Below are 20358 nucleotides of genomic sequence, written 5' to 3'. Positions count from 1 at the left end.
GTGGGTCAGGATTTCCAGTGGGATTCACAGTGGGTCAGGATTTCCAGTGGGGGTTCACAGTGGGTCAGGATTTCCAGTGGGATTCACAGTGGGTCAGGATTTCCAGTGGGGATCCACAGTGGGTCAGGATTTCCAGTGGGGATTCACAGTGGGTCAGGATTTCCAGTGGGGGTTCACAGTGGGTCTGGTTTTCCAGTGGGATCCACAGTGGGTCAGGATTTCCAGTGGGGGTTCACAGTGGGTCAGGATTTCCAGTGGGGGTTCACAGTGGGTCAGGATTTCCAGTGGGATTCACAGTGGGTCAGGATTTCCAGTGGGGATCCACAGTGGGTCAGGATTTCCAGTGGGGATTCACAGTGGGTCAGGATTTCCAGTGGGATTCACAGTGGGTCAGGATTTCCAGTGGGGATCCACAGTGGGTCAGGATTTCCAGTGGGATTCACAGTGGGTCAGGATTTCCAGTGGGTCAGTCAGCATCAGTGGCGAGAGAAACAGTTTAATGTCCCGACTCCCTGACCTTTCACAAAATGACCTGGTTCTGATGAAAGATTACCTGCCCAAACCATTAACTCTGTTCCTCTCTTCACAGAACTGCTGAGCCAGAGAGTCAGAACAGTAACAGGCCCATCATGTCGGTGCTGTCCATCAAGACCCATCTATATTCATCCCCTTGACCTGCACCTTCTCTACCTTGTCAATGCAGGTGTTTATCTCGATGCTTCTGAAACATTGTGAGAGTGTCTGTCTCTGTCTCAGAGTGTGTTCCAGACTCCAAGCACCCTCAGAATAGGGAAAACATCCTCAGCTCCCCTCAAACCCTCTGAAACCTCACCTTGAACCTCTGCCCTCTGAGCTCCCGGTTTGCATCTCCCAGATTTGCAGCATTTGCAGTCTCTCTGCTTTTCCATTCCTTTCAAGAGCGAATTGGACGCACATTTGCAAAGTGGAGGGGGTAGAAGAAGCAAAGGATTCTCACTGGGACATCCACAGTGCTAGGACAAGCACGATGGGCTGAACAGCCGCGGGCAGGTCGGGCTGAATGCTTCAAGTGTTAATGAACTGAAAGTTGCAGCCGGTGTATGCGCCGTAACCTGACATGTAAGCACCGCCTTGTTGATGTCACCTATAGCGCGGAGAGGTGCAGTAAACGCCTCCATCGATTACTAACCGGAATCGGGCAACAATCTTCGCTTCTGTCTCTGCCTTTATTATCTCCCAGCCGTGGGGAAATTCATCGAGAGCGCAGTACCCCCAGCCGAAAGCTTCCGCGAACGAGAGGGACAGCAGAGGTAAGAAATCGGACGGGGCCGGAGTTTGTCTGGAAGCAAAGTTTATTTACCCGGACATTTGCTGAAATCGTCATTGGAAGGCAGCGGGGTTCGGACCCACAGCGTCTCCTGCCTTTTACCGTCAGTTTTATTTTACCTGATGTGGAAATCAAACCACCGATAGGCGAGCGGCGATGTTTTGCAGACCGAGCGTGTGCGAGCTGGGGAGGAAGCCGATCGCGTAGCAACTGTGGTGCGGCTGAAGCAAACGAGCGGCGTTTGCACCGTGCCATAGTTTGCAGTAACTCCGGACTGTGTTCGGATGCAGAGAGCGTGTATTCCGGGGCCGCTCCCGTCACCCGCCGAGGATGCTACCGCCGGTGTCCTTCTTCAAGCGGCCAAGGTGGGTCGGGGGGTTTGCACCGTGTGACCCGATTCTGGAGCCCGCACTTACCGAGCCGATTTCTAGCAACGGATCAAACTTCGTTTTCCTGCCTCACTTGGCCGAGCTCTTCTAAAGCTCCTGTTGTTCCCAGAATTGTGTACATACAGCCCTCCCCTTCCGACCGTCTTTATTTTCTCTCTCCATTCTGCTTCCTTCCCTCGGACTGTCCGTACACACGCCGATGGCTCTCTCACCGCACGTACATTAGTGCAGCAGTCCTCCCCGGCGGCCGGAAGGTGCCCCTTTCAAACCGCTCAACGGGGAGAATAGCCCCCGGTTTTCATTCGGAGTTGAACAGTGGGGATTTAATCCGAATGATAATCGTTTCGGGTTTGTTTGGCCAAGTCAGGTCAAAGCGGTCGACAGCTTCTGGATTAGTCAGGTAGAGAGGGTAATAAACCAGCAGACTGGATGGGCCAAATGGCCTAATTCTGCCCCAGTGTCTTATGGTCTTGATTTGAAGGCTGCCCCATGCTCTGGGACACATCAGTGATGTAACCTGGGGTCGTCGGGGCTTTCAATATCAGATACCCTCACCCAGGTGACCCAGCCAGGGTCGATCAGGCCCCAGCGTGGGTCCGCGAGTCGTGCCTCGATCCACAGCCATCCGGAGGCTCGCCCAGCAGCGGTCCTGACCGCTCTCCCCTTAACGCCGAGGAGGAGCAAACAGCCAGCAAACCCTCTACTCCCCACCTCGATAGGCTCACCCTGGTCTCTGGCCTCCCTCCGTCCGGACTTTCCAAGGAATTGCCAGCTCTACCACGACCGCCTGCTTCGAAGTTCCTGACAGGACGTGCATGTTAGGCCTCAGGGATGCAATGCTGTCAGGGAACTTTAATAGTTTGCCCAGCTTACTTTCAGTTGCCCCTCAGGCGTTTTGGTGAGCAAGCCTGCTGGTGACGGGGTGGGGAGGGGGGTAACGGGGAAGTGCCAGATTCCACAAAGCCCGAAAGAAAGCAGATTACACTGCAAACGCTCAGCCAGTCAGGCAGTGTCCATGGAGGAAGGAGAAGGTCATAGGTTGCAGTCCAAAGCTCTGAAACGTGAACTTTCTCAGCACATAGGGGTTAGCATGAGGCTTTACAGCGTCTGCTGTAAGGTCAGGGTTCAATTCCCGCCGCTGCCTGTACGTTTTCCCCGTGACCGCGTGGGTTACCTGTGGGTGCTCTGCTCTTCTCCCACGTTCTGAAGACGTAGGGCTAGTGTTGGGGTAAGTAGATTGAGGACACAAGAATACTGGAGCTGCTGGAAATCCAGAGCAACACACATAAAATGCTGGAGGAACTCAGCCGGTCAGGCAACATCAATGGAGAGGAGTAAAGAGTCGATGCTTTGGGCTCAGACCCTTCATCGGGACCAGCATTTGGTGTGTGTTGAGGGCATGTTATTGATTTATTTATTGAGATGAAGTGTAGAGTCGACCCAGCAGCTCCCAGATTGACCCGAGCCGAATCACGGGACAATTTACAATGATCCACCAACCGGTAGGTCTTTGGACTGCGGGAGGAAACCCTCGCGGTCATGGGGAGTAACTCCTTAGAGACAGCGGTGGGAAGCAAACTGGTGCTGTAGAGCGTTAACACTAACGTGCTGTGCCTGAAGCGTGGTGACACTTGGGGGCTGCCCCTCCCCCCCCCGCCCGCTTGTAACCAGACCGTGCTGGTTGTTGATGCAACTGACACACTTCACTGTATGTTTCAATGACAAATCAAGCTACTCCTTTAAAATCTTGCTTTACCTGCTGAATGTTTCTAATACTTTCTGTTTCCATCAGGGGACAGATAAGTGCTGTCCTTGTTTAAGTCATTTGCATTTTAATGCCAGAATCATTCTGTGGCCTGGAAGTGATCTGTTGTGTGAATTTGCAATGAATTTGCTGCTGTGTGTGAACCTTACAAACTATCCAGTGCAACATTGTGGTTTCGGTTGTCTTTTGCCCTCCTGCAGACTGGTTGGTTTTGAGGGTTCCCGGCAGATTTCTTTTTATCTATTCTCATCTCCCTATCTCTCATCTCTCATCTCTCTAGCTCTCAGCTCTCATCTATCTCTCTTTTTCTCTCTCTCTTTCCAAGTTACATAATTAACAACATTAATTAAAGTTATATAATCAGGGATGTGGCCCCCTCATCCACAGCAGGTCATTAAGCTGCCAAAACTGATTCCTTTACAGCCATTTGGTAATGCATGATGCAGAATTCAAAGACCTCGCTGTTTTATGAAGGCAAGGTAGACCAGAAGGCAATGTAGCATGCCCTGCCATTTAACCATGACTGATCTGTTATCTCTCTCTACCCTAGTCTCCTGCCACTCCCCATAACCTTTGACACCTGACTAATCGAGAACTGAATAACCCCCACTTTAAATATACTCAATTGCATAAGCCTCTACAGCCGTCTGTGGCAATGAATTCCACAATTCACCACACTCTGGCTAAAGAAATTGCTTCTCATCTTGTTCTGAAGGACATCCTATTCTGAGCATCTCCCCTCTCCCACTATTGGAAACATCCTCTCCACGTTCACTCTGTCGAGGCCTTTCAACATTTTATGGGTTTCAATGAGATCCCCTCTCATTCTTTTAAGCTCCAGTGAGTACAGACCCAGAGCCATCAAACACTGCTCATACGTTAATTCTGTAATTCCCGGGATCATTCTCGTAAACCTCCTCTGGATCCTCTCCAATGCCAACACATTCTTCTTAGATAAGGGGCCCAAAACTGCTCAACACACTCTGAAAATGGTCTGTGCTATGCCTTATAAAGCCCCAGCATTACGTTCTACTCCCCTCAAGATGAATCACAAACTGGAGAAAATCTGCAGACGCTGGAAATCCGAGCAGCACACACAAAATGCTGGAGGAACTCAGCAGGCCGGGCAGCGTCTATGGAAAAGAGTACGGTCGACGTTTCGGGCCGAGACCCTTCGACTGTAATGCAGCCTGGCCTGCTGCGTTCCTCCAGCATTTTGTGTGTGTTGCTCTCAAAATAAATGCTAACCTTACATTTGTTTTCCTCGCCAACTGTAAGGACTCCCAAGTTTATGTCCAATTTCTGAATTTGGTCCCCATCTAGAAAACAGTCTGCACTTACGTTCCATTCACCAAAGAGCAAGACCGCGCTCTTCCCTAGACCGTAGAGTTTAGAGTTAATAGTCCAAGACTCCGTTTCTCTTTCCACCAGCGACGTCTGATGCCCGGAGATTGTGTAGTAAATTACCCGTGTTCCAGGAATGTTGTGTTTCTGGTTGAGGCTCGCTGATGTGAGAGAAGCCAGCTGACCAGCAGTGTGGACTTGCTCACAAGCTAACTCAGGATCTCTTTGGGGTGACCCAAGGGTTCCCCTGAGGCTGTGTCTCAGCGTTCAGCTCACCTGGCGTCCTGAGGCAGCTCCGGTGCAGTCAGTATTCACCCTTCCACCATCCTCGCTGTGGTCAATGACACGGGAATGCATGTGAGATTGAGCCTGAGGTCTGTGACTTAGTCTTATAAAGGCAGTGATAAAGAGCATTTGCAGTGAGAGCAATTCTCAGCAATGCAGCTGAGTTTTTATAAGAACGTAAGGAATAGGAGCAGAATTAGTCTGCTTGTCCTATTGAGTCCAGCTCACCATTCAATCATGGCTGTTCTTTTTTTCCCATCCCTTCTCTTTGTAACTCTTGACTCCTTTCTGACCAAGAACTTACCAATCTCTAGTAAGTACTCAATGACTTGGCTGCCACAGCCAACTGTGGCAATGAGTTACACAGATTCACCAAATCCCAGCTGGAGAAATTCCTCCTCGTCTCAATTCTAAAGGGATGTCCCTTTATTGTGAGCTTGGATTGTAGCGTCTCCTACTAATGGAAACGTCCTTTCCGCATACACTCCATAGGTTTCAGTGAGATCGCCCCATCCTCCTGACATTCAGTCTTCTATTTCGGGCATCATTCTTGTGAACTCCTCTGGATCCTCTTCAGGGCCGACACATCCTTCCTTAGCTCTGGGGGCCAAAATTACAATGTACCAATACTGCCTGACCAATGCTGTATGATGCTTTTATATTCCAGTCCTCCTGAGATGTAATTTAATGTTTTAAAAGTTAGCCTTGTCTGCTGCATGCTTGGGCAAGTGATAAACGTCACAGCAATAGAATGTTCCTGTTTCTAACACGTTTTCATTAGATAACATTTCTGTTAAATACCTTGGGATAGTTCATTATGTTAAAGGTACCTTGTAAATACCAGTTGCTCTGCTTGTTAATCCTTGTAATTATTATAATGTATACACTGCTGGTTGTAATAAGTAACTCATAGAGGATTATGACACTGAAACTGGCTTTTCAGCCCATCTAGCCTGAACTGAACTATTACTCTGCCTAGTCCCATTGACCTGCACCTGGATCATACCCTCCCATTCATGTACTTACCCAAACTTCTCTTAAACGTTGCAATTGAACCTAAATCCACCAGTTATTCCACACTTTGAGTGAAGAATCTCCCCTTCAGGTTCCCTTTAATATTTTACCTTTCACACAACCTGTCACCTCTAGTTCTGGTCTCACCCAGCATCAGTGGGGAAAGCATGTTTGCAATCACCCTGTCTATATCCTCTTGCATTTTTCTATCCCTCTGTAAAATCTCCTCACATTCTCCTACGCTCCAGGGAATAAATCCCAACCTGTTGAACCTTTCCCTGTAACTCAGGTCCTCAAGCCCTGGCAACGTCATTGCAAATTTTCTCTGTATGCTGTCATTCTTAATATCTTTCCTGTAGGTAGGTGACCAGATCTGTACAAGATACTCCAAATTAGACCAATGTCTTGTACGACTTCAACATAACATCCCATCTCCTGTACTCAATACATTGATTTACGAAGGCCAATGTGCCAAAAGCTTTCTTTACAACCCTATCTACCTGTGATGCAACTTTCAAGGAATTTTGTACCTTTTTTCCTGGATATCTCAATTCTCCCACACTCCTCATCCTGTCTGCATTAAATTCCATCTGCCATTTTTCAGCCCATTTTTCCAGCTGGTCCAGATCCCTCTGCAAGCTTTGAAAACCTTCCTCACTGTCCACTACGCTCCCAACTGAAAACTTGCTGATGCGATCTATCATATTATCATCCAGATTGTAGACAAGCAGTTCCTATAAAACAATTCACCCTCCCCCCGAAAGATCTCATGTTTTATTGCTTTACAACATTGAATCACAGTGGATTTAATTTGGCTTTTTTGACACTGATCGACAGAAAAAGACTCTTTCGTGTGAAAGTGAAAACAGATCTCTATAAAGTGATCTAAATTAATTACAAATATAAAACACAGTAATTGATTGCATGTATTCACCCCCCCCCCTTTAATATGACACACCAAATTATCACTGATGCAGCCAATTGATTTTAGAAGTCACATAATTAGTTAACTGTGATCGGTTTTTGAAGACTTGTGTGCAGTCAAGGTGTTTCAATTGATTGTACACCTGCGTCTGGAAGGTCCAACTGCTGGTGAGTCAGCATCCTGGCAAAAACTACACCATGAAGACAAAAGAACACTCCAGGCAACTCTGTGAGAAGGTTATTGAAAAGCACAAGTCAGGAGATGGATACAAGAAAATTTCCAAGTCACTGAATATCCTGTGGAGTACAGTTATGTCATCATCAAGAAATGGAAGGAATATGGCACAGATGTAAATCTGCCTAGAGCAGGCCATCCTCAAAAACTGAGTGACCGTGCAAGAAGGGGACTAGTGAGGGAGGCCACCAGCAGACCTATGACAACTCTGGAGAAGTTACATGCTTCAGAGGCTGAGATGGGAGAGACTGCGTATACAACTGTTGCCCGGGTGCTTCACCAGTGGCAGTTTTATGTGAGAGGGGCAAAGAGAAAGCCACTGTTGAAAAAAAAACTCACCTGAAATCTCAGAGTTTACCAGAAGGCATGTGGGAGACTCTGAAGTCAGCTGGAAGAAGGTTCTATGGTCTGATGAAACTGAAATTGAGCTCTTTGGCCATCAGATTAAATGCTATGTTTGACATAAGCACATCATCAAAAACACATCATCCTTATCGTGAATCATGGCGGTGGCTGCATCATGCTGTGGGGGTGCTTCACTGCAGCAGGTCCTGGAAGGCTTGTGAAGGGAGAGGGTAAAATGAACGCAGCAAAATACAGTGAAATCTTGGAGGAAAACCTGATGCAGTTTGCAAGAGAACCGTGACTTGGGAGAAGTTTTGTTTTCCAGCAAGACAATGACCCCAAGCATAAAGCCAAAACTGCACAGGAATGGCTTAAAAATGAAAAGTTAATGTCCTGGAGTGGCCAAGTCAGAGACCAGACCTCAATCCAATTGGGGATTTGTGGCTGAACTTGAAAAGGGCTGTTCACTCATGATCCACAAGCAATCTGACAGAGATTGAGCAGTTTTGTAAAGAAGAATGGAGAAAAATTGCAGTGTCCAGATGTGCAAAGTTGATAGAGACGTATTCACACAGATGCAAGGCTGTAATTACTGCCAAAGGTGCACCAACTAAATACTGACTTGAAGTGGGTGAATGCTTATACAATCAATTTTGTGTTTTATGTTTGTAATTAATTTAGATCACTCTGTAGAGATCGGTTTCACTTTGGCATACTAAAGTCTTTTTCTGTTGATCAGTGTCAAAAAAAGCCAAATTAAATCCACTGTGATTCAATGTTGTAAAACAATAAAATACGAAAACTTCCAAGGGGGGTAAAACTTCTCATAGATGAGAAACACCCCACATTTTTCTGCAGTAAATTCCACCTGCCATTTTCAGTCCATTTTTTGCCATTAAGAAAACTTGTGCTGAAAATATCTAATTTCAGAAATCGACTCTGAAAGTACAATCAGTATGTGTTTTTCTCCACATTTATTCTACAGTCAATTCAATGTCATACTGCTGCTCGCGTTTCCTGCCGAATGCACCCGTGAAGCTTGGAGAGGTTGTTACAGATGGCCTGGCCCTACGGAGCCCAGTGGCAGTACAACCCAGACTGTGGTGCTTCCCCACATAGTCCTTGTGGTGGGAGCAGTGATCTCCAGCACTTACTCCTGTATCTGGGATGTGCTGGTCATCAGTATTCACCTGTAGATGTCTACTGGTGCTGGAAGACCGATGAGTTTCGGGCAGACCACTGTGATGGGGGTGGGGGGTCAATATACAGGCATATGAGGGAGATAACGTGTTCTGGCCCATCCAGTCAACCCCACTGTGGTTGGAACATCCCTCATGTCTGAGTCAGAGACAACAAATCTGCCTGGAGTCACCTTGAAAAGAGGGGAAAAGATACGAAGATACGGGAAAACACCTTCTTTCCAAAAAAAAATTATCTTTATTGCCCCCCTGGGAAATAGCCAGTCTGGGCCAGAGACTAGAGGTTAGAAGTCTGAGAGTATGGGGACAAGGCCTGGAGGTGGCCAGCCCTGGGGTTGGGGGTCTGTCGGTTTGGGAGGGGGTAGGTGGGTGACAAAGAGGCTTGTTTTGTTTCTGCTGCTTGTGTTATTCAGCTGAACCTTGTGGGCTTGCAGTGCCAGCGACTGAATGTGTGGCCCCCCAGCCTGTCCCTAGGTGTGTTGGTAGTTAATGCAAATGATGTACGTATTTTATCGCATGGCTCGAATAAATGAATCTTCGAGACGTGAACCTGAATCTGACATCAAGCACAGATAGTCTTGTTCAGCCCCTTGGGTCAGGGTGGTGTTCTAAGCAGCCAACTGCATTCTATCAAATTCCTTTTCAAATCTGACCTGGAGGTTTGGGAAGCTCTTTCCCTGCCCGTCTCCAGCGAAGTGTACAATATCGGAGTGGTTTGTTGGTTGCAGTTAGTCATTCTTTTGCAGCAGTGACCACATGATGTTCAGAGAGTTTTACTCTCTGAAGTTATTAAGTTATTAACTTTTGCTCTCAGCTGGCCAGGAGCCGACACATTGTTTGCAGATATATTGCTGTGTGCTTTCTTGCGTCAGCTTAAAGTCAACGGGGGAGAGGGTTTACACCTGCAGAGTCACACCAGTGCTTGCTGGAGATCTACATGCTTTATTAGGTCTTGTCTGTTGTCCAGCCAGGTTACTTATGAAATGCAACACTTCAACAACAATTTGGCTGTGAAGCACTTTTAAAGCAGGAGTCAAGGATCAAACTCTGCAGGAAGGGGATTCCTGCCCCCCCTGCATGAGTTTCTCTAGCAGACTGAAACTACTGTGAATCAGCTGAGTGGCCATTTCTTTGTCTCTGCTTGTAAGAATTGGCAAGTTTATTCTGTGCAATTTTATACAGTCCCAACCCGTGTGAATAGCTTAACCCTGCCAATGTCCCCAGAGTGGGGATTGAACCAGGTAACCTGTTGAATTCAGGGATGGGGTGCTGCCCACTGAGGACAGATCAACCTTTTGGTGCTGGTGTACCCCTCCCTGGGAACTTGAGGAAGCAATACCAGAGAGACCCCGTAGTGGCAACTCTGGGTGGGACAGATGTGATGGCCAGTATGCTGCCTGGTTTGACCCTGTTTCAACATCTGATATTTAAAAGTTTACAGAGAGTGTTGACGATCTCAGAGGCTTCAGGCACGTGACTGGAAATCAACCCTTTATAGTTGATGCAAAAACAGAAAATGCAGGAAATACTCATCAAGCTAGGCAGCATCTGTGGAGAGAGAGACAAGAGTTAATGTTTCAGCATTCCTCTTTTCATCTCAGATTTCCTGTATCTGTAGCTTTTGATTGTTATTTTCTTTTTTTATCTGATGTTAGACCATAAGGTCATAAGGCAGCGGAGCAGAATGAGGCCATTCAGCCCATCAAGTCTGTTATGCCATTCCATCATGGCTGATTTATAATCCCTCTCAACACATGTTACCTAGTCAACTTTATTCAGGAAATCTTGGAATCTTGTTAATCAATGAAAGTTCACAAAAAAATCATGCTAAGAAATTTTATTTTTTTTAAAAAAGGGGTGGAAACGTTGTTCTGAATTTTCCTTTCTGTTGAATCATGGCAGAAGTTTGTAGGGATTGGCTGTGCCAGTTTTAAGCTCTTCACCATGGCACTCCTGATCTTTCATGTTTCCAGAACATAAAATCAGTTAACAATTTTGCTAAATAGCCAGAGGAATTTCAGATGAACATTAAGTTTTGCCGCACTTTTCCACAGTGTCTTCATTCCAAAAGTACTTTAGCTGAAATTCACTGAGGAGACTTGGACCTCGAAGCAAGTCTTTGGCACTGGCCCTTGTGATCTCAGTGGCTCTGAACTCTACCGCTGGCCATTCCTCCGCTAATCATTCGATCGGCTGTAACTGGAAGTGTGAGCCTCCTTCTTTAGAGAGAAGATTGGGGCTTTTGGATGTTCAGGAGGCAGAATCACAGGTCAGCCAGCCTGGAAAAAGACCCTTCAGTTGAACTTGTCAATGCTGAAGATTAGATTTATTTGTTATGTGTGTCTCAGAGCATCGAAACATACAGTGAAACGCGATGTTTTGTGTCAGTGACCAACACTGTCCGAGGATTGTGCTGGGGGCAGCTTCCATACCAGCATAGGATGCCCACAACTCACAAACCTTAGCCCTAACTGTACGTCTTTGGAGAGTGGGAGGACACAGGAGCACTGGGAGGATGTACAGTGGTAGGAATCAGATCTGATTGGTGATCACTGACACTGTAGAGCTTCCGGGCTAGCTGCATTACTGTGCTAACAAGATGTCCCGTACTGTGCTGAATAAAATGTCTGAGCTAGTCCTGTTTACCTATGTTTGGTCCATATCCCGCTCAACCTTTACTCTCGTCGTACCCATCTTTTAGGCAGGCTTGAGGCAGCTGAGCCTGGACCCGACTCGAAAGTGAGGAATGAACTGAGGTTTGAATGATTTGAGCGCTGGGCCAGATTGGGAAGGTCAGGTGTGGGCTGAATTGAGGTGGTGGGGAGCAGGCCCGAGAGCGTGTCGAAATGGCAGGGCCCAGGTCCAAGAACAAATCAAAGTGGCAGGGCCCAGGTCCGAGAGCAAGGAATGAACTGAGGTTTGAATGATTTGAGCGCTGGGCCAGATTGGGAAGGTCAGGTGTGGGCTGAATTGAGGTGGTGGGGAGCAGGCCCGAGAGCGTGTCGAAATGGCAGGGCCCAGGTCCAAGAACAAATCAAAGTGGCAGGGCCCAGGTCCGAGAGCAAGGAATGAACTGAGGTATGAATGATTTGAGCGCTGGGCCAGATCGGGAAGGTCAGAGTTTGGAGGCCGGAGACGAGAGACGGGCTGAGACAGTTCGCTGCCCCGCGAGGTTTACTCGTCTCTGCACTGAACCGAGGCTGTGGCCTGCATCTAACAGGCTCCTGGACCGGATGCAGTGATGGCTGGCTTTCTGGCCGTGGACTCTCTTTGGTGAACTTCAGTTGTTTGCGTGCTTTAGTTTGTACGATTTGTTTTCTTTCTCTCTGCAGGTTGGGTGTTTGCAGTCTTTTTAAATGGGTGCAATTGGATTTCTTAGTTTTTGTGGCCGCCTGGAAGGAGACACAAAACTTTGATAATAAATGCACTCTGTTCACCGTGTCGTAGCACAGAAAGAAGACCATTGTCCCAGCTAGTCCACACCAACCAGGTCTTGTCCCTTCTGCTTGTACTTAATTAACATCCATCTGAACCTTTCCTATCCCAAATGTCTTCTAAATGTAGTAATTGTACAACCTCTTCTGCCAGCTCATTTCATATATGCACCACCCCACGTGGAAAATTCAGTAACGGGAAGAACAGAACTGTACAGAGCGAGGCCTAACAAATGTTTCATGTAACTGTGGCATGGCCTCTGGACTCTTATCTCAATGTCCTGACAGTGCCACACGCCTTCTTTACCACCCAGTCTGCGTATCTGCATGGCCTTATTTAGTAAACTGTGGACTTGGGTTTGTTCCAAATGGAAACAGAGATAAAAACAAGCCCAGGACAAAGAAATTCTGCCCTGTCCTCCAATGTAGCATCTTGGGAACTTTCAGAAAGCAGTCAGGTCCTCTAGCGGAGAGAGAGCAGTCAGGTACTGTATCGGAGAGAGCAGTCAGGTCCTCTATCGGAGAGAGCAGTCAGGTCCTGTATCGGAGAGAGAGAGCGGTCAGGTCCTCTATCGGAGAGAGAGCAGTCAGGTCCTCTATCGGAGAGAGAGCAGTCAGGTCCTGTATCGGAGAGGGAGCAGTCAGGTCCTGTATCGGAGAGAGAGCAGTCAGGTCCTGTATCGGAGAGAGAGAGCAGTCAGGTCCTCTATCGGAGAGAGAGTAGTCAGGTCCTGTATCGGAGGGAGAGAGAGCAGTCAGGTCCTGTATCGGAGAGAGAGAGCAGTCAGGTCCTCTATCGGAGAGAGCAGTCAGGTCCTCTATCGGAGAGAGAGCAGTCAGGTCCTGTATCGGAGAGAGAGAGAGCAGTCAGGTCCTGTATCGGAGAGAGAACAGTCAGGTCCTGTATCGGAGAGAGAGAGCAGTCAGGTCCTGTATCGGAGAGAGAGAGCTGTCAGGTCCTGTATCGGAGAGAGAGAGCAGTCAGGTCCTCTATCGGAGAGAGAGAGCAGTCAGGTCCTCTGTCGGAGAGAGAGAGCAGTCAGGTCCTCAGTCGGAGAGAGAGAGCAGTCAGGTCCTCTGTCGGAGAGAGAGCAGTCAGGTCCTCTATCGGAGAGAGAGCAGTCAGGTCCTCTATCGGAGAGAGCAGTCAGGTCCTCTATCGGAGAGAGAGCTGTCAGGTCCTCTATCGGAGAGAGCAGTCAGGTCCTCTATCGGAGAGCGAACAGTCAGGTCCTGTATCGGAGAGAGCAGTCAGGTCCTCTATCGGAGAGAGAGTAGTCAGGTCCTGTATCGGAGAGAGAGAGAGCAGTCAGGTCCTGTATCGGAGAGAGAGAGCAGTCAGGTCCTGTATCGGAGAGAGAGAGAGAGCAGTCAGGTCCTGTATCGGAGAGAGAACAGTCAGGTCCTGTATCGGAGAGAGAGAGCAGTCAGGTCCTGTATCGGAGAGAGAGAGCTGTCAGGTCCTGTATCGGAGAGAGAGAGCAGTCAGGTCCTCTATCGGAGAGAGAGAGCAGTCAGGTCCTCTGTCGGAGAGAGAGAGCAGTCAGGTCCTCAGTCGGAGAGAGAGAGCAGTCAGGTCCTCTGTCGGAGAGAGAGCAGTCAGGTCCTCTATCGGAGAGAGAGCAGTCAGGTCCTCTATCGGAGAGAGCAGTCAGGTCCTCTATCGGAGAGCGAACAGTCAGGTCCTGTATCGGAGAGAGCAGTCAGGTTCTCTATCGGAGAGAGAGAGCAGTCAGGTTCTCTATCGGAGACAGAGAGCAGTCAGGTCCTGTATCGGAGAGCGAGCAGTCAGGTCCTGTATCGGAGAGCGAGTAGTCAGGTCCTGTATCGGAGAGAGAGAGCAGTCAGGTCCTCTGTCGGAGAGAGAGAGCAGTCAGGTCCTCTGTCGGAGAGAGAGAGCAGTCAGGTCCTGTATCGGAGAGAGAGAGCAGTCAGGTCCTGTATCGGAGAGAGCAGTCAGGTCCTCTGTCGGAGAGAGAGAGCAGTCAGGTCCTCAGTCGGAGAGAGAGAGCAGTCAGGTCCTCTATCGGAGAGAGAGCAGTCAGGTCCTCTATCGGAGAGAGCAGTCAGGTCCTGTATCGGAGAGCGAGCAGTCAGGTCCTGTATCGGAGAGAGCAGTCAGGTTCTCTATCGGAGAGAGAGAGCAGTCAGGTTCTCTATCGGAGAGAGAGAGCAGTCAGGTCCTGTATCGGAGAGAGAGCAGTCAGGTCCTCTATCGGAGAGAGCAGTCAGGTCCTGTATCGGAGAGCGAGCAGTCAGGTCCTGTATCGGAGAGAGCAGTCAGGTTCTCTATCGGAGAGAGAGAGCAATCAGGTTCTCTATCGGAGAGAGAGAGCAGTCAGGTTCTCTATCGGAGAGAGCAGTCAGGTTCTCTATCGGAGAGAGAGAGCAGTCAGGTCCTCTGTCGGAGAGAGAGAGAGCAGTCAGGTACTCTGTCGGAGAGAGAGAGAGCAGTCAGGTCCTGTATCGGAGAGAGAGTATCAGGTCCTGTATAGGAGAGAGAGAGCAGTCAGGTCCTGTATCGGAGAGAGAGAGCAGTCAGGTCCTGTATCGGAGAGAGAGCAGTCAGGTCCTGTATCGGAGAGAGAGTAGTCAGGTCCTGTATAGGAGAGAGAGAGCAGTCAGGTCCTGTATCAGAGAGAGAGAGCAGTCAGGTCCTGTATCGGAGAGAGAGAGCAGTCAGGTCCTGTATCGGAGAGAGTGCACTCAGGTCCTGTATCGGAGAGAGAGCAGTCAGGTCCTGTATCGGAGAGAGAGAGAGCAGTCAGGTCCTGTATCGGAGAGAGAGAGCAGTCAGGTCCTGTATCGGAGAGAGAGAGCAGTCAGGTCCTGTATCGGAGAGAGAGAGCAGTCAGGTCCTGTATCGGAGAGAGAGCAGTCAGGTCCTCAGTTGGTGAGAGAGCAGTCAGGTCCTGTATCGGAGAAAGAGCCGTCAGGTCCTGTATCGGAGAGAAAGCAGTCAGGTCCTGTATCGGAGAGAGAGCAGTCAGGTCCTGTATCGGAGAGAGAGAGCAGTCAGGTCCTGTATCGGAGAGAGAGAGCAGTCAGGTCCTGTTTCGGAGAGAGAGAGCAGTCAGGTCCTGTATCGGAGAGAGAGAGCAGTCAGGTCCTGTATCGGAGAAAGAGCAGTCAGGTCCTGTATCGGAGAGAGAGCAGTCAGGTCCTGTATCGGAGAGAGAGCAGTCAGGTCCTGTATCGGAGAGAGAGAGCGGACAGGTCCAGTATCGGAGAGAGAGGAGTCAGGTCCTGTATCGGAGAGAGCAGTCAGGTCTTGTATCGGAGAGAGCAGTCAGGTCCTGTATCGGAGAGAGAGCAGTCAGGTCCTGTATCGGAGAGAGCAGTCAGGTCCTGTATCGGAGAGAGAGCAGTCAGGTCCTGTATCGGAGAGAGAGAGCAGTCAGGTCCTTTATCGGAGAGAGAGCAGTCAGGTCCTGTATCGGAGAGAGAGCAGTCAGGTCCTGTATCGGAGAGAGAGAGCAGTCAGGTCCTGTATCGGAGAAAGAGCAGTCAGGTCCTGTATCGGAGAGAGAGCAGTCAGGTCCGGTATCGGAGACAGAGCAGACAGGTCCTGTATCGGAGAGAGCAGTCAGGTGCTGTATCGGAGAGAGAGAGCAGTCAGGTCCTTTATCGGAGAGAGAGCAGTCAGGTCCGGTATCGGAGAGAGAGCAGTCAGGTCCTGTATCGGAGAGAGAGCAGTCAGGTCCGGTATCGGAGAGAGAGCAGACAGGTCCTGTATCGGAGAGAGAGCAGTCAGGTCCGGTATCGGAGAGAGAGCAGACAGGTCCTGTATCGGAGAGAGCAGTCAGGTCCTTTATCGGAGAGAGAGCAGTCAGGTCCTGTATAGGAGAGAGAGAGCAGTCAGGTCCTGTATCGGAGAGAGAGCAGTCAGGTCCTCTATCAGAGAGAGAGCAGTCAGGTCCTCTATCGGAGGGAGAGAGCAGTCAGGTCCTGTATCGGAGAGAGAGCAGTCAGGTCCTGTATCGGGGAGAGAGAGCAGTCAGGTCCTGTATCGGAGAAAGAGCAGTCAGGTCCTGTATCGGAGAGAGTGCAGTCAGGTCCTGTATCGGAGAGAGAGAGAGAGCAGTCAGGTCCTGTATCGGAGAGAGAGCAGTCAGGTCCTGTATCGGAGAAAGAGCAGTCAGGTCCTGTATCGGAGAGAGAGCAGTCAGGTCCTGTATCGGAGAGAGAGAGAGAGCAGTCAGGTCCTCTATCAGAGAGAGAGCTGTCAGGTCCTCGATCAGAGAGAGAGCTGTCAGGTCCTCTATCGGAGAGGGAGCAGTCAGGTCCTGTATCGGAGAGAGAGAGCAGTCAGGTCCTGTATCGGAGAGAGAGAGAGAGCAGTCAGGTCCTCTATCAGAGAGAGAGCTGTCAGGTCCTCTATCGGAGAGGGAGCAGTCAGGTCCTGTATCGGAAAGAGAGAGAGCAGTCAGGTCCTGTATCGGAGAGAGAGCAGTCAGGTCCTGTATCGGAGACAGAGCAGTCAGGTCCTGTATCGGAGAGAGAGAGTAGTCAGGTCCTGTATTGGAGAGAGAGCAGTCAGGTCCTCTATTGGAGAGAGAGAGCAGTCAGGTCCTCTATCGGAGAGAGAGAGCAGTCAGGTCCTGTATCGGAGAGAGAGCAGTCAGGTCCTGTATCGGAGAGAGAGAGTAGTCAGGTCCTGTATCGGAGAGAGAGCAGTCAGGTCCTGTATCGGAGAGAGAGAGCAGTCAGGTCCTCTATCGGAGAGAGAGCAGTCAGGTCCTGTATCGGAAAGAGAGAGAGCGGTCAGGTCCTGTATCGGAGAGAGAGCAGTCAGGTCCTCTATCGGAGAGAGAGCAGTTAGGTCCTGTATCGGAGAGAGAGCAGTTAGGTCCTGTATTGGAGAGAGAGCAGTCAGGTCCTGTATAGGAGAGAGAGAGCAATCAGGTCCTGTATCGGAGAGAGAGAGCAGTCAGGTCCTGTATCAGAGAGAGAGAGCATTCAGGTCCTGTATCGGAGAGAGAGCAGTCAGGTCCTGTATCGGAGAGAGAGAGCATTCAGGTCCTGTATCGGAGAGAGAGAGCAGTCAGGTCCTGTATCGGAGAGAGAGAGCATTCAGGTCCTGTATCGGAGAGAGAGCAGTCAGGTCCTGTATCGGAGAGAGAGAGCGGACAGGTCCAGTATCGGAGAGAGAGCAGTCAGGTCCTGTATCGGAGAGAGCAGTCAGGTCTTGTATCGGAGAGAGCAGTCAGGTCCTGTATCGGAGAGAGAGCAGTCAGGTCCTGTATCGGAGAGAGCAGTCAGGTCCTGTATCGGAGAGAGAGCAGTCAGGTCCTGTATCGGAGAGAGAGAGCAGTCAGGTCCTTTATCGGAGAGAGAGCAGTCAGGTCCTGTATCGGAGAGAGAGCAGTCAGGTCCTGTATCGGAGAGAGAGAGCAGTCAGGTCCTGTATCGGAGAAAGAGCAGTCAGGTCCTGTATCGGAGAGAGAGCAGTCAGGTCCGGTATCGGAGAGAGAGCAGACAGGTCCTGTATCGGAGAGAGCAGTCAGGTGCTGTATCGGAGAGAGAGAGCAGTCAGGTCCTTTATCGGAGAGAGAGCAGTCAGGTCCGGTATCGGAGAGAGAGCAGTCAGGTCCTGTATCGGAGAGAGAGCAGTCAGGTCCGGTATCGGAGAGAGAGCAGACAGGTCCTGTATCGGAGAGAGAGCAGTCAGGTCCGGTATCGGAGAGAGAGCAGACAGGTCCTGTATCGGAGAGAGCAGTCAGGTCCTTTATCGGAGAGAGAGCAGTCAGGTCCTGTATAGGAGAGAGAGAGCAGTCAGGTCCTGTATCGGAGAGAGAGCAGTCAGGTCCTCTATCAGAGAGAGAGCAGTCAGGTCCTCTATCGGAGGGAGAGAGCAGTCAGGTCCTGTATCGGAGAGAGAGCAGTCAGGTCCTGTATCGGGGAGAGAGAGCAGTCAGGTCCTGTATCGGAGAAAGAGCAGTCAGGTCCTGTATCGGAGAGAGTGCAGTCAGGTCCTGTATCGGAGAGAGAGAGAGAGCAGTCAGGTCCTGTATCGGAGAGAGAGCAGTCAGGTCCTGTATCGGAGAAAGAGCAGTCAGGTCCTGTATCGGAGAGAGAGCAGTCAGGTCCTGTATCGGAGAGAGAGAGAGAGCAGTCAGGTCCTCTATCAGAGAGAGAGCTGTCAGGTCCTCTATCGGAGAGGGAGCAGTCAGGTCCTGTATCGGAAAGAGAGAGAGCAGTCAGGTCCTGTATCGGAGAGAGAGAGAGTGCAGTCAGGTCCTCTATCAGAGAGAGAGCTGTCAGGTCCTCGATCAGAGAGAGAGCTGTCAGGTCCTCTATCGGAGAGGGAGCAGTCAGGTCCTGTATCGGAGAGAGAGAGCAGTCAGGTCCTGTATCGGAGAGAGAGAGAGAGCAGTCAGGTCCTCTATCAGAGAGAGAGCTGTCAGGTCCTCTATCGGAGAGGGAGCAGTCAGGTCCTGTATCGGAAAGAGAGAGAGCAGTCAGGTCCTGTATCGGAGAGAGAGCAGTCAGGTCCTGTATCGGAGACAGAGCAGTCAGGTCCTGTATCGGAGAGAGAGAGTAGTCAGGTCCTGTATTGGAGAGAGAGCAGTCAGGTCCTCTATTGGAGAGAGAGAGCAGTCAGGTCCTCTATCGGAGAGAGAGAGCAGTCAGGTCCTGTATCGGAGAGAGAGCAGTCAGGTCCTGTATCGGAGAGAGAGAGTAGTCAGGTCCTGTATCGGAGAGAGAGCAGTCAGGTCCTGTATCGGAGAGAGAGAGCAGTCAGGTCCTCTATCGGAGAGAGAGCAGTCAGGTCCTGTATCGGAAAGAGAGAGAGCGGTCAGGTCCTGTATCGGAGAGAGAGCAGTCAGGTCCTCTATCGGAGAGAGAGCAGTTAGGTCCTGTATCGGAGAGAGAGCAGTCAGGTCCTGTATAGGAGAGAGAGAGCAATCAGGTCCTGTATCGGAGAGAGAGAGCAGTCAGGTCCTGTATCAGAGAGAGAGAGCATTCAGGTCCTGTATCGGAGAGAGAGCAGTCAGGTCCTGTATCGGAGAGAGAGAGCATTCAGGTCCTGTATCGGAGAGAGAGAGCAGTCAGGTCCTGTATCGGAGAGAGAGAGCATTCAGGTCCTGTATCGGAGAGAGAGCAGTCAGGTCCTCTATCGGAGAGAGAGCAGTTAGGTCCTGTATCGGAGAGAGAGCAGTCAGGTCCTGTATCGGAGAGAGAGAGTAGTCAGGTCCTGTATCGGTGAGAGAGCAGTCAGGTCCTCTGTCGGAGAGAGAGAGCAGTCAGGTCCTCTGTCGGAGAGAGAGAGCAGTCAGGTCCTCTATCGGAGAGAGAGAGCAGTCAGGTCCTGTATCGGAGAGAGAGAGTAGTCAGGTCCTGTATCGGAGAGAGAGAGTAGTCAGGTCCTCTATCGGAGAGAGAGCAGTCAGGTCCTGTATCGGAAAGAGAGAGAGCAGTCAGGTCATGTATCGGAAAGAGAGAGCAGTCAGGTCATGTATCGGAGAGAGAGAGCAGTCAGGTCCTGTATCGGAGAGAGAGCAGTCAGGTCCTGTATCGGAGAGAGAGAGCAGTCAGGTCCTGTATAGGAGAGAGAGAGCAGTCAGGTCCTGTATCGGAGAGAGAGAGCAGTCAGGTCCTCTATCGGCGAGAGAGAGCAGTCAGGTCCTGTATCGGAGAGAGAGAGTAGTCAGGTCCTGTATCGGAGAGAGAGCAGTCAGGTCCTGTATAGGAGAGAGAGAGCAGTCAGGTCCTGTATCGGAGAGAGCAGTCAGGTCCTGTATAGGAGAGAGAGAGCAGTCAGGTCCTGTATCGGAGAGTGAGAGCAGTCAGGTCCTCTATCGGAGAGAGAGCAGTCAGGTCCTGTATCGGAGAGAGAGCAGTCAGGTCCTGTATAGGAGAGAGAGAGCAGTCAGGTCCTGTATAGGAGAGAGAGAGCAGTCAGGTCCTGTATCGGAGAGAGAGAGCAGTCAGGTCCTGTATCGGAGAGAGCAGTCAGGTCCTCTATCGGAGAGAGAGAGCAGTCAGGTCCTCTATCGGAGAGAGCAGTCAGGTCCTGTATCGGAGAGAGAGCAGTCTGGTCCTGTATCGGAGAGAGAACAGTCAGGTCCTCAATCGGAGAGAGAGCAGTCTGGTCCTGTATCGGAGAGAGAGTGC

The 20358-nt window shown here is 50.1% G+C and overlaps 1 protein-coding gene across 1 annotated transcript; it reads left to right on the top strand.

The window, feature by feature from the left end:
* Positions 1-1079: 1079 nt before the first annotated feature.
* Positions 1080-19673, top strand: LOC132379811 (uncharacterized). Its single transcript, XM_059948092.1, has 6 exons — positions 1080-1671; positions 8593-8693; positions 9220-9306; positions 12670-13167; positions 13616-14146; positions 19463-19673. The coding sequence occupies exons 1-6, from the start codon at positions 1080-1082 to the stop codon at positions 19601-19603; spliced, it is 1950 nt and encodes a 649-aa protein (XP_059804075.1). The 3' UTR covers positions 19604-19673.
* The last annotated feature ends 685 nt before the right edge of the window (positions 19674-20358 follow it).

The sequence above is a fragment of the Hypanus sabinus genome, chromosome 22 (genome assembly GCF_030144855.1).
Source record: "Hypanus sabinus isolate sHypSab1 chromosome 22, sHypSab1.hap1, whole genome shotgun sequence".
In the NCBI taxonomy this organism is placed as follows: Eukaryota; Metazoa; Chordata; class Chondrichthyes; order Myliobatiformes; family Dasyatidae; genus Hypanus; species Hypanus sabinus.
Note: the sequence above shows the minus strand (reverse complement) of the source record. Positions and strands in the feature narration are given on the sequence as shown.